The 16,374-nt window shown below is 53.7% G+C and overlaps 1 protein-coding gene across 2 annotated transcripts in view; it reads right to left on the bottom strand.

Moving 5' to 3' along the window:
- NUP214 (nucleoporin 214) overlaps positions 1-16,335 on the bottom strand; it is a 31,254-nt gene extending 14,919 nt beyond the window's left edge. For both annotated transcript variants that reach the window (XM_075324381.1, XM_075324380.1), the window contains exons 1-11: positions 16,170-16,335; positions 7,542-7,737; positions 6,653-6,804; positions 6,289-6,487; positions 6,138-6,208; positions 4,909-4,969; positions 4,691-4,794; positions 4,454-4,560; positions 4,303-4,369; positions 3,855-3,981; positions 229-390 (exon numbers count right to left, since the gene is read on the bottom strand). In XM_075324381.1, the coding sequence (XP_075180496.1) occupies positions 229-390; positions 3,855-3,981; positions 4,303-4,369; positions 4,454-4,560; positions 4,691-4,794; positions 4,909-4,969; positions 6,138-6,208; positions 6,289-6,487; positions 6,653-6,804; positions 7,542-7,737; positions 16,170-16,211 (1,288 nt within the window). In that variant the 5' untranslated portion in view covers positions 16,212-16,335. The remainder of the gene's footprint in view (positions 1-228; positions 391-3,854; positions 3,982-4,302; positions 4,370-4,453; positions 4,561-4,690; positions 4,795-4,908; positions 4,970-6,137; positions 6,209-6,288; positions 6,488-6,652; positions 6,805-7,541; positions 7,738-16,169) is intronic.
- Positions 16,336-16,374: the final 39 nt, after the last annotated feature.

Genomic DNA, 16,374 nt, shown 5'->3' with positions numbered 1-16,374 from the left:
TGTTCTGCAGCCGGTAACGTTTGGATGGATCGTGTAATCTCCTGCAGATTTATATGGATGTGATTTCATGCGGCTGCCGGATATTACAAGGACTTCACCCGATACAGTAGACGAGCTGCACGGGGGTCCTGCTCTGCCGGTGGTCAGTGTCCCCCCGGCTGCAGCACCTACTGCAGGGCGTCCACCGCGGAGTCACTCACTGCCCAATATCACACACGAGCGCAGTACCTGCAGATCTGACGGGTCGCTCCCCCTCCATGGGCAGCCGCTCCGGCCTCACGGTCAGAGACTTCGCTCCTGGGGACGTGTTGATCATGTGAAAAGGACAAAGGACTCCGTCCGTGGAAAGCAGCAGAAGGACCGGAGTGGGAGGAAGAACGCTCTCCTCACCTGCAGGAAAGAGGACAACAAAGCGGGTCACACAGGTAACAAGGCCCAGGATCATTCACAATTATTTAAAGTATTTGCATCTAAAGAAAAAAAAACAAAGCATTTAAGGCATTTTCTGAAACAATAGACAAGTTCTGAGGTCAAATGCTCTGACAATCACCGCTCTTACAGTAAAGAACCAGCTCCTGGGTTCAGCTGCTCATATAGTCACCGCTCTTACTGTAGAGAACCAGCTCCTGGGCTCAGCTGCTTCATATAGTCACTGCTCTTACTGTAGAGAACCAGCTCCTGGGCTCAGCTGTTCATATAGTCACTGCTCTTACTGTAGAGAGCCAGCCCCTGGGTTCAGCTGTTCATATAGTCCCTGCTCTTACTGTAGAGAGCCAGCCCCTGGGTTCAGCTGCTCATATAGTCACTGTTCTTACTGTAGAGAACCAGCTCCTGGGTTCAGCTGTTCATATAGTCACTGCTCTTACTGTAGAGAACCAGCTCCTGGGCTCAGCGGTTCATATAGTCACTGCTCTTACTGTAGAGAGCCAGCTCCTGGGTTCAGCTGTTCATATAGTCACTGCTCTTACTGTAGAGAACCAGCTCCTGGGTTCAGCTGTTCATAAAGTCACTGCTCTTACTGTAGAGAACCAGCTCCTGGGCTCAGCTGCTTCATATAGTCACTGCTCTTACTGTAGAGAACCAGCTACTGGGTTTAGCTGCTCATATAGTCACTGATCTTACTGTAGAGAGCCAGCTCCTGGGTTCAGCTGTTCATATAGTCACTGATCTTACTGTAGAGAACCAGCTCCTGGGCTCAGCTGTTCATATAGTCACTGCTCTTACTGTAGAGAGCCAGCCCCTGGGTTCAGCTGTTCATATAGTCCCTGCTCTTACTGTAGAGAGCCAGCCCCTGGGGTCAGCTGCTCATATAGTCACTGTTCTTACTGTAGAGAACCAGCTCCTGGGTTCAGCTGTTCATAAAGTCACTGCTCTTACTGTAGAGAACAAGCTCCTGGGTTCAGCTGTTCATATAGTCACTGCTCTTACTGTAGAGAACCAGCTCCTGGGCTCAGCGGTTCATATAGTCACTGCTCTTACTGTAGAGAGCCAGCTCCTGGGTTCAGCTGTTCATATAGTCACTGCTCTTACTGTAGAGAGCCAGCTCCTGGGCTCAGCTGTTTATATAGTCACTGCTCTTACTGTAGAGAGCCAGCTCCTGGGCTCAGCTGTTTATATAGTCACTGCTCTTACTGTAGAGAGCCAGCTCCTGGGTTCAGCTGTTCATATAGTCACTGCTCTTACTGTAGAGAGCCAGCTCCTGGGTTCAGCTGTTCATATAGTCACTGCTCTTACTGTAGAGAACCAGCTCCTGGGTTCAGCTGTTCATAAAGTCACTGCTCTTACTGTAGAGAACAAGCTCCTGGGTTCAGCTGTTCATATAGTCACTGCTCTTACTGTAGAGAACCAGCTCCTGGGCTCAGCGGTTCATATAGTCACTGCTCTTACTGTAGAGAGCCAGCTCCTGGGCTCAGCTGTTTATATAGTCACTGCTCTTACTGTAGAGAGCCAGCTCCTGGGTTCAGCTGTTCATATAGTCACTGCTCTTACTGTAGAGAGCCAGCTCCTGGGTTCAGCTGTTCATATAGTCACTGCTCTTACTGTAGAGAACCAGCTCCTGGGTTCAGCTGTTCATAAAGTCACTGCTCTTACTGTAGAGAACCAGCTCCTGGGTTCAGCTGCTCATATCGTCACTGCTCTTACTGTAGAGAACCAGCTCCTGGGCTCAGCTGTTCATATAGTCACTGCTCTTACTGTAGAGAACCAGCTCCTGGATTCAGCTGTTCATATAGTCACTGCTCTTACTATAGACAACCAGCTCCTGGGTCCAGCTACTCATATAATCACTTTTCTTTCTGTAGAGAGCCAGCTTCCAAGGTCGGCTGTTCATATCGTCATTGCTCTTACTGTAGAGAACCAGCCCCCTTGTCTTTTGAGACGTTTTACAAGTAACCGGTATTGCCCGTGCTTTCTGTATGAGCCGGTTTTGTACTTTTATAGATACCACGTCTCCCACAAGTCCCTACTATATATAGAGGACAATATCCTGCCGGCCTCAGAAGCCGCTGATTCACAATGTGCTGCTATTTATATTCAGATCCTTCTCTACAAGTGACTCTCCTAGTTTATCTACCTTTAGAACAGATGATGTCTGCAGATTATTACACCTAGACCCTTCTTTACCAGCGACTCTCCTAGTTGTATCACTAGAACATATGTCTGCAGATTATTACACCTAGACCCTTCTTTACCAGTGACTCTCCTAGTTGTATCACTAGAACATATGTCTGCAGATTATTACACAGAATTTTCTCTACCTTCAGGACATGGTGAAAGGGAGAATATGAGGGCAGATATCGCACCCCTCGGGGGTCTACACCTGTATATAATGCACATTACTCGGAGAAATGGCCGAATTATGGGAAAAAGAACACACGGAAAAGCTCTTCATGTTACCCTTTGATGTTGGCAGATATCATTAGACCACCACACCAGCGTCCAGCACAGGACACAGCAATGGCTCTATATACGATGTCCCTCCAAGAAGACCCTCATGTGCCTGGTGCTCCTACTCAAGTCTAGCCGCACAGGCCAACTGCACGGGCCAACTGCACGGGCCAACTGCACGGGCCAACTGCACGGGCCAACTGCACGGGCCAACTGCACGGGCCAACTGCACGGGCCAACTGCACGGGCCAACTGCACGGGCCAACTGCACGGGCCAACTGCACGGGCCAACTGCAAAGTCGATGGTGCTGGGCCAAAGAAGACACCAGATATTGGGGGGACTATAGGGGCGTCCGGAAGAACCAGTAAGGAATGCCAAAGCTCCAGACTACGACACCAACAGAGAAGCAGATCCCAGCACGTTTCCCACCAATCGCAAATGTAAGAAACCATAACATGGATCATCACAGAAATCCGGCGAATCAAGATAAGTCCACCTGTCTCCCCCTGAGCCACCGTCCCCACCATACGCCCGATGGACCTGTGCGGGGAGCGGCGCACCCTCCCGTGCCCGACGTCATCGTTCATGGCACAGTAGGAGGACATGCTCATGGAGAAGATTCACAAACCCCCGGTCCTGGAGATATCAGGTCAGATCCGTCCCATCTCCACCAGCGATGCGGTCGGTCTTCGGTGTCAGGCGTCCAGTTATCTACATTGTCTGTAAGGTTGGGCGCCCCGGACCGTCACGTCACCTTTCCCCGTGCGCTCCAGCAGTGGAGGCCACTCAGCAGCATACAACGCGCCACAATCAAGTCTGCTAATGAATCCGAGGGGAAAGGCATCAGGGTGGGACACCCGGCGCATCGGGGGTCTTCTTGTAGGGACACTGCTCTCCTGAAATACTCTGTGCTGCGGGGGGGATCCACACAGGTGACCCCGATTTTCTTGGTCAGTATGGTACTTACTGATGAACACATTCAGCTGGCTGGTGTAGGAGACTACAACCCCCATCGGCAGCGTGTCCTCGCTGTTATCAGTCACGGGCAGCTCGGCTCGGCTGAAGTCTTCCAGCAACCACAACTCCCACAGGCTCTATGGGAACAATGGAATGAGGTGTCAGATCAGAGCACAAGGCCGGGGCGCCATAGCCCGACCCTGGAGGGTGCACACTGCCGAGGTTCGTGCCCACTCTCGGGGCATGTACACTGGGCAAAAAGGTCATAGGCCGCAGAAAAGGGGAGTAATATATGACGGCAGGGTCAGCGCTCCGGTCTGTACCCATAGACTTGAATGGGAGCTGTAGACACAAAACGGGACATTTTATCCCCTTCATATTTGGACAATTTAATTGATTTTTGTTTTCCCCGTTTTTGCAGGACTTGACCCGGCAATGGTTTCATCACTCGTCCTTACCTGATCGGGCGGCCGGGCGATCACGCTGACTTCTATGGAAGCTGCCGATGCCCCGAGGAGAATGTACCTAGGAGGAGGGCAGAGTATGAGAGGCCTCCTTATGCCCGTGTATTGCCCGGCGGGCAGTCCCGGCACAGCGCCGGCCGCTTACCAGTCATCCACGTAATTCATGAAGAAGTGGTGCTGCCGCTCGCTGCAGCTGCTGTAGCAGGTCTCGGTGAAGTTCAGGAAGCGCTCGCCTCGCTTGTCGTCCTTCTTCTGTATGATGGAATAAGATGGTTAGTTACAGGGGGCAACCACAGGGGGCGCTAGAGGGCAGCACAATACAGCCAGCACTGGTGACCCTCCCCCCACACGTCAATGGGATCAGGGCGGCCATGACACTCACCGGGAGCAGGACCATGACGAGCTGCGGGGAGGTCTCCAGGGATCCGTCAGCAGCTGCGTACACCACCGCAAACACGTACGTGCTCACCCACAGGATGTCCAGCACTGAAACCACACAGGCACAAGCTCAGCTCTGATGCTGGGGGTAGTAGTGCTGCAAGAGCCGCAAGTGGAGGAGCCGTGCTGCGCCACAATGTATCAACCCGACCCAAACATTACCTTTCACAGGGTCCGATTCATAGAACGAGGGGCACGGGACCACCTTCCTCTCCTCCAGACTCTGCAAATGGAGACACAACAGTGAGGCTTGTATGGTATGTGCACAGTGACTGCACCTGCAGAATAGTGAGCGCAGCTCTGGAGTATAATACAGGAGGTAACTCAGGATCAGTAATGTATGTACACAGTGACTGCACCAGCAGGATAGTGAGTGCAGCTCTGGAGTATAATACAGGAGGTAACTCAGGCTCAGTAATGTATGTACACAGTGACTGCACCAGCAGAATAGTGAGTGCAGCTCTGGAGTATAATACAGGAGGTAACTCAGGATCAGTAATGTAATGTATATACACAGTGACTGCACCAGCAGGATAGTGAGTGCAGCTCTGGAGTATAATACAGGAGGTAACTCAGGATCAGTAATGTGTGTACACAGTGACTGCACCAGCAGAATAGTGAGTGCAGCTCTGGAGTATAATACAGGAGGTAACTCAGGATCAGTAATGTGTGTACACAGTGACTGCACCAGCAGAATAGTGAGTACAGCTCTGGAGTATAATACAGGAGGTAACTCAGGATCAGTAATGTAATGTATGTACACAGTGACTGCACCAGCAGGATAGTGAGTGCAGCTCTGGAGTATAATACAGGAGGTAACTCAGGATCAGTAATGTATGTACACAGTGACTGCACCAGCAGGATAGTGAGTGCAGCTCTGGAGTATAATACAGGAGGTAACTCAGGATCAGTAATGTAATGTATGTACACAGTGACTGCACCAGCAGGATAGTGAGTGCAGCTCTGGAGTATAATACAGGAGGTAACTCCTGATCAGTAATGAAATGTATGTACACAGCAACTGCTCCAGCAGAATAGTGAGTGCAGCTCTGGAGTATAATACAGGAGGTAACTCAGGATCAGTAATGTAATGTGCACAGTGACAGCACCAGCAGAATAGTGAGTGCAGCTCTGGAGTAGAATACAGGAGGTAACTCAGGATCAGTAATGTAATGTACACAGTGACAGCACCAGCAGAATAGTGAGTGCAGCTCTGGAGTATAATACAGGAGGTAACTCAGGATCAGTAATGTAATGTACACAGTGACAGCACCAGCAGAATAGTGAGTGCAGCTCTGGAGTATAATACAGGAGGTAACTTAAGATCAGTAAGGGCTGTACACAGTGAGTGCAGCTCTGGAGTATAATTCTGCATGTAGTAAAGGACTTACGGGAATGTACTGCACCACGGTGCCATTCTGTTTGCCCACAGCCAGTTGCTTCCCCTTCGGGCTCCAGCACACTGTAAGGGAAGACATTACAGGCTTCATACGAGTTCCCGCTCCTGCACTTTCGGAAGGACGGAGCTTTGTGATCACTCACCGCACGTCACCCCCAATGTCGCCGGCAGGTTGGCAAACAAACTGACGGTTTCTGTGACCTGGAAGACGGAGATGCTGCCGTCACTGAGGCACACGGCCACCATGTTGGACATCACAGGGTTCCACTTTAGGTCGGTGACAAAGCTGCCGGGCTCCCTGGAGAGCGGCTGGGAGGTGAAGGCTTCTTTCGGCTGCCTGGACTGCGAGAGAGGAGACAACTCCATTACCAGACAGTCTCCGGCTGTTGCAGAACTACAGCTCCCAGCATGCCCCGAAAGCCTAATGTGTCATATTGCACCAGCTGGAGAGTGAATAAAGCTGATGAAACCCCCTCCCTGCGTTATGTAACGGAGCAGAAATCTCACCTCGCCCACCAGGGTGCGAACATCGTAGAAGGAGACCGAGGCGCCGCGGTCGCTGGCCGATGTGCAGACAGACAGGGTGAGGCTGTCCGAGCTCAGCGCCACGTGGTGCACAGGGTGCGATGTCGGGACGTCGATCCCTGGAGGACCCGGCTCTGCGCAACAAGAAAAGCTTTATTATACTGGTGGGGTACAATGTACGACCCCTCCCCCGCCAGACACAATCGCACGAAGATCATCACCATAGAACTTGTACAATACGCTGACCTAAAAAGCTGCCAGACCCCGCAATCAGAATATGGGGGCACAGAGGAAGCCCCTGCCTAAGCAAACGTTCCCGACCCATCCCATACGCATATATAGGACTGAAGACCCCCCCGGCTGCCCTGGACCACTAAGTCTTAGTTCTGCGATTGCTCCAATGTCTGACACACGTTACTGGCCCTGCGCAGGTGACTATATAGCGCTGTCAGTAACTGGAGCGCAGCCTTCTACACCACACCGACCATCTTTACATAATATACTGTCCCGTTAAAGGGAATCTATCACTAGATTTTTGCTACCTAATCGGAGAGCAACATAACGTAGGGGCAGAGACCCTGATTCCAGCAATGTCACTTACTGCGCTGCTTAGTACAGTTTTGATAAAATCACTGTTAATCAGCAGGAGATTATCATTACATGACTACTTGGCATGATGCAGGTAGTCCAGCTGATTCATGAGCTCTGTATAACTCCAAGATCTGCAGCAGAGAGGTCAATAAGTGACAAATCACTGGAATCAGGGTCTCTGTCTCTATATTATGCTGCTCTCAGATAGGGGAGCATTGCCTGCTGACAGATTCCCATTAAGAAGCCGGTCACCCCCCCCCTAGTGCACAGAGGAACCCACCGATGTAATTGGGGTCCTCTCCTGGTTTAATAGGGATGAGAACATCGTCAGTGCGGAAAATCCTGAGCCCGGCCGGACCGCCCACGAACAGGAAGCCATATTTGTTGGACACAGCCAGAAGATTAGAGCGATCCTTGGGGAGATCCTGCGGGGAGGGGAAGAGGCGATTCTTCTTCAGCTGACGGAACTGGAATTCCTGAAAAATCAGAAAAAAATAAAAAAAAAACTTTAATCATTTTTTTAAGATTGATACATTGTAACGACACAGGATCAGGAGAGATCAGTGATCTGCACCGATCCACTGTAACGACACAGGATCAGGAGAGGTCAGTAACCTGCACCGATACACAGTAACGACACAGAATCAGGAGAGGTCAGTGATCTGCACCGATACACTGTAACGACACAGGATCAGGAGAGGTCAGTGATCTGCACCGATACACTAACGACACAGGATCAGGAGAGGTCAGTGATCTGCACCGATACACTAACGACACAGGATCAGGAGAGGTCAGTTATCTGCACTGATGACGGGTGGAGCCACGACTCCACACTCTCCCGATCCTCTCCCTGCCCCTCTGATCGCTCTCTCCCGATCCTCTGCCTGCCCCTCTGATCGCTCTCTCCCGATCCTCTCCCTGCCCCTCTGATCGCTCTCTCCCGATCCTCTGCCTGCCCCTCTGATCGCTCTCTCCCGATCCTCTCCCTGCCCCTCTGATCGCTCTCTCCCGATCCTCTGCCTGCCCCTCTGATCGCTCTCTCCCGATCCTCTGCCTGCCCCTCTGATCGCTCTCTCCCGATCCTCTCCCTGCCCCTCTGATCGCTCTCTCCCGATCCTCTCTCTGCCCCTCTGATCGCTCTCTCCCGATCCTCTCCCTGCCCCTCTGATCGCCCTCTCCCGATCCTCTCCCTGCCCCTCTGATCGCTCTCTCCCGATCCTCTCCCTGCCCCTCTGATCGCTCTCTCCCGATCCTCTCCCTGCCCCCTGATCTCTCTCTCCCGATTTTCTCCCTGCCCCTCTGATCGCTCTCTCCCGATCCTCTCCCTGCCCCTCTGATCGCTCTCTCCCGATCCTCTCCCTGCCCCTCTGATCGCTCTCTCCCGATTCCCTGCCCCTCTGATCGCTCTCTCCCGATTCCCTACCCCTCTGATCGCTCTCTCCCGATTCCCTACCCCTCTGATCGCTCTCTCCCGATTCCCTACCCCTCTGATCGCTCTCTCCCGATTCCCTACCCCTCTGATCGCTCTCTCCCGATCCTCTCCCTTCCCCCTGATCTCTCTCTCCCGATCCTCTCCCTGCCCCTCTGATCGCTCTCTCCCGATCCTCTGCCTGCCCCTCTGATCGCTCTCTCCCGATCCTCTCCCTGCCCCTCTGATCGCTCTCTCCCGATCCTCTCCCTGCCCCTCTGATCGCTCTCTCCCGATCCTCTCCCTGCCCCTCTGATCGCTCTCTCCCGATTCCCTACCCCTCTGATCGCTCTCTCCCGATTCCCTACCCCTCTGATCGCTCTCTCCCGATTCCCTACCCCTCTGATCGCTCTCTCCCGATCCTCTCCCTTCCCCCTGATCTCTCTCTCCCGATCCTCTCCCTGCCCCTCTGATCGCTCTCTCCCGATCCTCTGCCTGCCCCTCTGATCGCTCTCTCCCGATCCTCTCTCTGCCCCTCTGATCGCCCTCTCCCGATCCTCTCCCTGCCCCTCTGATCGCTCTCTCCCGATCCTCTCCCTGCCCCTCTGATCGCTCTCTCCCGATCCTCTCCCTGCCCCTCTGATCGCTCTCTCCCGATTCCCTACCCCTCTGATCGCTCTCTCCCGATTCCCTACCCCTCTGATCGCTCTCTCCCGATTCCCTACCCCTCTGATCGCTCTCTCCCGATTCCCTACCCCTCTGATCGCTCTCTCCCGATCCTCTCTCTGCCCCTCTGATCGCCCTCTCCCGATCCTCTCCCTGCCCCTCTGATCGCTCTCTCCCGATCCTCTCCCTGCCCCTCTGATCGCTCTCTCCCGATTCCCTACCCCTCTGATCGCTCTCTCCCGATCCTCTCTCTGCCCCTCTGATCGCCCTCTCCCGATCCTCTCCCTGCCCCTCTGATCGCTCTCTCCCGATCCTCTCTCTGCCCCTCTGATCGCCCTCTCCCGATCCTCTCCCTACCCCTCTGATCGCCCTCTCCCGATCCTCTCCCTACCCCTCTGATCGCTCTCTCCCGATTCCCTACCCCTCTGATCGCTCTCTCCCGATCCTCTCCCTACCCCTCTGATCGCTCTCTCCCGATCCTCTCCCTACCCCTCTGATCGCTCTCTCCCGATTCCCTACCCCTCTGATCGCTCTCTCCCGATTCCCTACCCCTCTGATCGCTCTCTCCCGATTCCCTACCCCTCTGATCGCTCTCCCGATTCCCTACCCCTCTGATCGCTCTCTCCCGATTCCCTACCCCTCTGATCGCTCTCTCCCGATTCCCTACCCCTCTGATCGCTCTCTCCCGATTCCCTACCCCTCTGATCGCCCTCTCCCGATTCCCTACCCCTCTGATCGCCCTCTCCCGATCCTCTCCCTGCCCCTCTGATCGCTCTCTCCCGATCCTCTCCCTGCCCCTCTGATCGCTCTCTCCCGATCCTCTCCCTGCCCCTCTGATCGCTCTCTCCCGATTCCCTACCCCTCTGATCGCTCTCTCCCGATTCCCTACCCCTCTGATCGCTCTCTCCCGATTCCCTACCCCTCTGATCGCTCTCTCCCGATTCCCTACCCCTCTGATCGCTCTCTCCCGATCCTCTCTCTGCCCCTCTGATCGCCCTCTCCCGATCCTCTCCCTGCCCCTCTGATCGCTCTCTCCCGATCCTCTCCCTGCCCCTCTGATCGCTCTCTCCCGATTCCCTACCCCTCTGATCGCTCTCTCCCGATCCTCTCTCTGCCCCTCTGATCGCCCTCTCCCGATCCTCTCCCTGCCCCTCTGATCGCTCTCTCCCGATCCTCTCTCTGCCCCTCTGATCGCCCTCTCCCGATCCTCTCCCTACCCCTCTGATCGCCCTCTCCCGATCCTCTCCCTACCCCTCTGATCGCTCTCTCCCGATTCCCTACCCCTCTGATCGCTCTCTCCCGATCCTCTCCCTACCCCTCTGATCGCTCTCTCCCGATTCCCTACCCCTCTGATCGCTCTCTCCCGATTCCCTACCCCTCTGATCGCTCTCTCCCGATTCCCTACCCCTCTGATCGCTCTCTCCCGATTCCCTACCCCTCTGATCGCTCTCTCCCGATTCCCTACCCCTCTGATCGCTCTCTCCCGATTCCCTACCCCTCTGATCGCTCTCTCCCGATTCCCTACCCCTCTGATCGCTCTCTCCCGATTCCCTACCCCTCTGATCGCTCTCTCCCGATTCCCTACCCCTCTGATCGCTCTCTCCCGATTCCCTACCCCTCTGATCGCTCTCTCCCGATTCCCTACCCCTCTGATCGCTCTCTCCCGATTCCCTACCCCTCTGATCGCTCTCCTGATTCCCTCCCTACCTCTCTGATTGCGCTCTCCTGACTCTCTACCTCTGATTGCTCTCTCCCAATCCTCTCCCTGCCCCTCTGATCGCTCTCTCCCGATTCTCTACCTCTGATCGCTCTCTCCTGATTCTCTCCCTGCCTCTGATCGCTCTCTCCTGATTCCCTCCCTACCTCTGATCGCTCTCTCCCGATTCTCTACCTCTCTGATCACTCTCTCCTGATTCTCTACCTCTCTGATCGCTCTCTCCTGATTCTCTCCCTCTCTGATCGCTCTATCCTGATTCTCTACCTCTCTGATCGCTCTCTCCTGATTCTCTCCCTCTCTGATCGCTCTCTCCTGATTCTCTCCCTCTCTGATCGCTCTCTCCTGATTCTCTACCTCTCTGATCGCTCTTTTAGTATATCATTTTTTTAAAGAAATTTGTTCATTAAACAGCAGGTAAAGAAATATAAAGCGTACAAATATGAGAATGCAATAGAGGGAGATCACCACCGAGTCATGAGTGACGCAATATATTCTGAAAACAAATCATTGCAATACAGTCACATTTCCACCCCACACGAATAAACCATGCAATTAAAGTACGTGAAATCTAAACAATGAAGAGAAGAACTAAGGAACCGTTTCTGGCGTCGGGGACCGACCTTGAAATATTTAAAACAGACCCGAGTCCATAAGAAACAGAAGACAACGCATGAGTAAAAGATCCTTATCAGGTGGATAATGTCAAGTGGGAGGAGCTCCATTGCTCCCAGACAAGAGCAAACTTTTCAGGGCATCCTCTATTTTGGTGAACAGTTCGCTCATACGGAGCCATTACATTGACTAGCTCTATCCAATCACGTGTAGTTAGGCGAGAACCAAAACGTAGGGCTACGAGTTTCCTGGCCATAAAAAGTCTCCCGTGAGAAGATTTTAATGTGATGAGTCCAAAACTCCTCGTCCACAACTTCGAAAAGACAGCGCAGAGGACTAAGTTCAGATTACCATTGTGCTGGCTCCACATCATCTTCTCTTCCTCACTATTGGGGTCTCTCAGGGGTCAGTCTGTGGCCCTCTTCTCTCACTATTGGTGTCTCTCAGGGGTCCCTCAGGGGTCAGTCCTTGGCCCTCTTTTCTCATTATTGGGGTCCCTCAGGGGTCAGTCCTTGGCCCTCTTTTCTCACTATTGGGGTCCCTCAGGGGTCAGTCCTTGGCCCTCTTTTCTCACTATTGGGGTCCCTCAGGGGTCAGTCCTTGGCCCTCTTTTCTCACTATTGGGGTCCCTCAGGGGTCAGTCCTTGGCCCTCTTTTCTCACTATTGGGGTCCCTCAGGGGTCAGTCCTTGGCCCTCTTTTCTCACTATTGGGGTCCCTCAGGGGTCAGTCCTTGGCCCTCTTTTCTCAATATTGGGGTCCCTCAGGGGTCAGTCTGTGGGCCTCTTAGCTCACTATTGGGGTCTCTCAGGGGTCACTCCACTCATATGCCCTCTTCTCACTATTGCGGTCCTTCAAGGGTCAGTCCTTGGCCCTCTTCTCTCACTATTGGGGTCCCTCAGGGATCAGTCCTTGGCCCGCTTTTCTCACTATTGGGGTACCTCAGGGGTCAGTCCTTGGCCCTTTTCTCTTCTCTCTCTACCCTGCCCCAATTGGACAGATAATCAGCAGATTTGGCTTCCAGTACCATCTTCATGCTGATGACACACTACTATACACTTCTACTCCCCAGTCTTCTAACCTTTATAAATCCAACATCTCCCTCTCTGTGTGCGGCACCACGATAACGCCTGGGCCGCAGGCTCCCTATCTGGGGGGTATGCTTAACTCCAATCTTTCATTCTCCTCCTCTATACTATCTCTCGCCCGCTTCTGGCGCCTGCACCTGAAGAACGTCTTTAAAATCCACCCCTTTTTCACCACAAAACCCTCCTTGTGGCCCTGATGCACTCCCACCTTGACTACTGTAACTCTCTATTACTTGGCCTTCCCCTCACTAGACTCTCTCCTCTACACTCCATCCTTAATGCAGCAGCCAGGGTCACCTATCCGGCTAATTGTTACTCGGATGCTTCCGCGCTGTGCCAGTCATTGGACCATGCATCATAGAATCCGATTTAAATTACTTGTTCTCACCCACAAATCTCTCCACAGTGCGGCACCCCCTACATCTCCACCCTCCTCTCTGTCTATCACCTACCCATCCTCTCCACAGTGCTGCACCCCCCTACATCTCCACCCTCCTCTCTGTCTATCACCTACCCATCCTCTCCACAGTGCTGCACCCCCCTACATCTCCACCCTCCTCTCTGTCTATCACCTACCCATCCTCTCCACAGTGCTGCACTCCCCTACATCTCCTCCTCATGTCTATCACCTACCCATCCTCTCCACAGTGCTGCACTCCCCTACATCTCCTCCTCATCTGTCCATCACCTACCCGTCCTCTCCACAGTGCTGCACTCCCCTACATCTCCTCCTCATCTCTGTCTATCACCTACCCATCCTCTCCACAGTGCTGCACTCCCCTACATCTCCTCCTCATGTCTATCACCTACCCATCCTCTCCACAGTGCTGCACTCCCCTACATCTCCTCCTCATCTCTGTCTATCACCTACCCATCCTCTCCACAGTGCTGCACTCCCCTACATCTCCTCCTCATGTCTATCACCTACCCATCCTCTCCACAGTGCTGCACTCCCCTACATCTCCTCCTCATGTCTATCACCTACCCATCCTCTCCACAGTGCTGCACTCCCCTACATCTCCTCCTCATGTCTATCACCTACCCATCCTCTCCACAGTGCTGCACTCCCCTACATCTCCTCCTCATGTCTATCACCTACCCATCCTCTCCACAGTGCTGCACTCCCCTACATCTCCTCCTCATGTCTATCACCTACCCATCCTCTCCACAGTGCTGCACTCCTCTACATCTCCTCCTCATGTCTATCACCTACCCATCCTCTCCACAGTGCTGCACCCCCCTACATCTCCTCCTCATGTCTATCACCTACCCATCCTCTCCACAGTGCTGCACTCCCCTACATCTCCTCCTCATCTGTCTATCACCTACCCGTCCTCTCCACAGTGCTGCACTCCCCTACATCTCCTCCTCATCTGTCTATCACCTACCCGTCCTCTCCACAGTGCTGCACTCCCCTACATCTCCTCCTCATGTCTATCACCTACCCATCCTCTCCACAGTGCTGCACTCCCCTACATCTCCTCCTCATGTCTATCACCTACCCATCCTCTCCACAGTGCTGCACTCCCCTACATCTCCTCCTCATGTCTATCACCTACCCATCCTCTCCACAGTGCTGCACTCCCCTACATCTCCTCCTCATCTGTCTATCACCTACCCATCCTCTCCACAGTGCTGCACTCCCCTACATCTCCTCCTCATCTGTCTATCACCTACCCATCCTCTCCACAGTGCTGCACCCCCCTACATCTCCTCCTCATGTCTATCACCTACCCATCCTCTCCACAGTGCTGCACTCCCCTACATCTCCTCCTCATCTGTCTATCACCTACCCATCCTCTCCACAGTGCTGCACTCCTCTACATCTCCTCCTCATGTCTATCACCTACCCATCCTCTCCACAGTGCTGCACCCCCCTACATCTCCTCCTCATGTCTATCACCTACCCATCCTCTCCACAGTGCTGCACTCCCCTACATCTCCTCCTCATCTGTCTATCACCTACCCATCCTCTCCACAGTGCTGCACTCCCCTACATCTCCTCCTCATGTCTATCACCTACCTATCCTCTCCACAGTGCTGCACCCCCCTACATCTCCTCCTCATGTCTATCACCTACCCATCCTCTCCACAGTGCTGCACCCCCCTACATCTCCTCCTCATGTCTATCACCTACCCATCCTCTCCACAGTGCTGCACTCCCCTACATCTCCTCCTCATCTGTCCATCACCTACCCGTCCTCTCCACAGTGCTGCACTCCCCTACATCTCCTCCTCATCTGTCCATCACCTACCCGTCCTCTCCACAGTGCTGCACTCCCCTACATCTCCTCCTCATCTGTCTATCACCTACCCGTCCTCTCCACAGTGCTGCACTCCCCTACATCTCCTCCTCATCTGTCTATCACCTACCCGTCCTCTCCACAGTGCTGCACTCCCCTACATCTCCTCCTCATCTGTCTATCACCTACCCGTCCTCTCCACAGTGCTGCACTCCCCTACATCTCCTCCTCATCTGTCTATCACCTACCCGTCCTCTCCACAGTGCTGCACTCCCCTACATCTCCTCCTCATCTGTCTATCACCTACCCGTCCTCTCCACAGTGCTGCACTCCCCTACATCTCCTCCTCATCTGTCTATCACCTACCCGTCCTCTCCACAGTGCTGCACTCCCCTACATCTCCTCCTCATGTATATCACCTACCCATCCTCTCCACAGTGCTGCACTCCCCTACATCTCCTCCTCATGTCTATCACCTACCCATCCTCTCCACAGCGCTGCACTCCCCTACATCTCCTCCTCATCTGTCTATCACCTACCCATCCTCTCCACAGTGCTGCACTCCCCTACATCTCCTCCTCATGTCTATCACCTACCCATCCTCTCCACAGCGCTGCACTCCCCTACATCTCCTCCTCGTGTCTATCACCTACCCATCCTCTCCACAGCGCTGCACTCCCCTACATCTCCTCCTCATGTCTATCACCTACCCATCCTCTCCACAGTGCTGCACTCCCCTACATCTCCTCCTCATGTATATCACCTACCCATCCTCTCCACAGTGCTGCACTCCCCTACATCTCCTCCTCATCTGTCTATCACCGACCCATCCTCTCCACAGTGCTGCACTCCCCTACATCTCCTCCTCATCTGTCTATCACCATACCCGTTCTTTACGCTCCGTAGACAGAATAACATCCACACTAATCCGAACCTCCCACTCCAAGGATTCTTCCGAGATGCCCCAATCCCCTGGAATGCTCTATCCCAAGAAACACAGGTCGAACCACAACTTACTCAGCTTCAGACGCTCTCTAAAAATACATCTTTGTAGGGCGGCCGCCTATCACCCGGCCTAATAGAAGTCAATTCCTATAGACCCCTCCACGACTTCTCAGATGATGGAGGGGCGGCCGGGTACACGTGACCGCGGAGGACGCCATGGCTCCGGTTACCTTGGTTTCCCTCTCCGGGGGAACGTCGGTGTCATCCTCCATTGAATGGGATCCTCCGGGCCCAGAGCCGGTTGTACGCGCCACAACTCAGGGGGCGGGGCCACTGCTACGTCATAACTACGCCCGGCTCTTCGTGATTACGAAGCTGACTGGAAAACTGCCAAATCCCAGTGAGCCAACGGACGTCTGCTGACGTCACACCCAC

The sequence above is a fragment of the Anomaloglossus baeobatrachus genome, chromosome 9 (genome assembly GCF_048569485.1).
Source record: "Anomaloglossus baeobatrachus isolate aAnoBae1 chromosome 9, aAnoBae1.hap1, whole genome shotgun sequence".
Taxonomy (NCBI): domain Eukaryota; kingdom Metazoa; phylum Chordata; class Amphibia; order Anura; family Aromobatidae; genus Anomaloglossus; species Anomaloglossus baeobatrachus.
The sequence above is the reverse complement of the archived record's forward strand: the minus strand, read 5'-3'. Positions and strand labels throughout refer to the sequence as shown.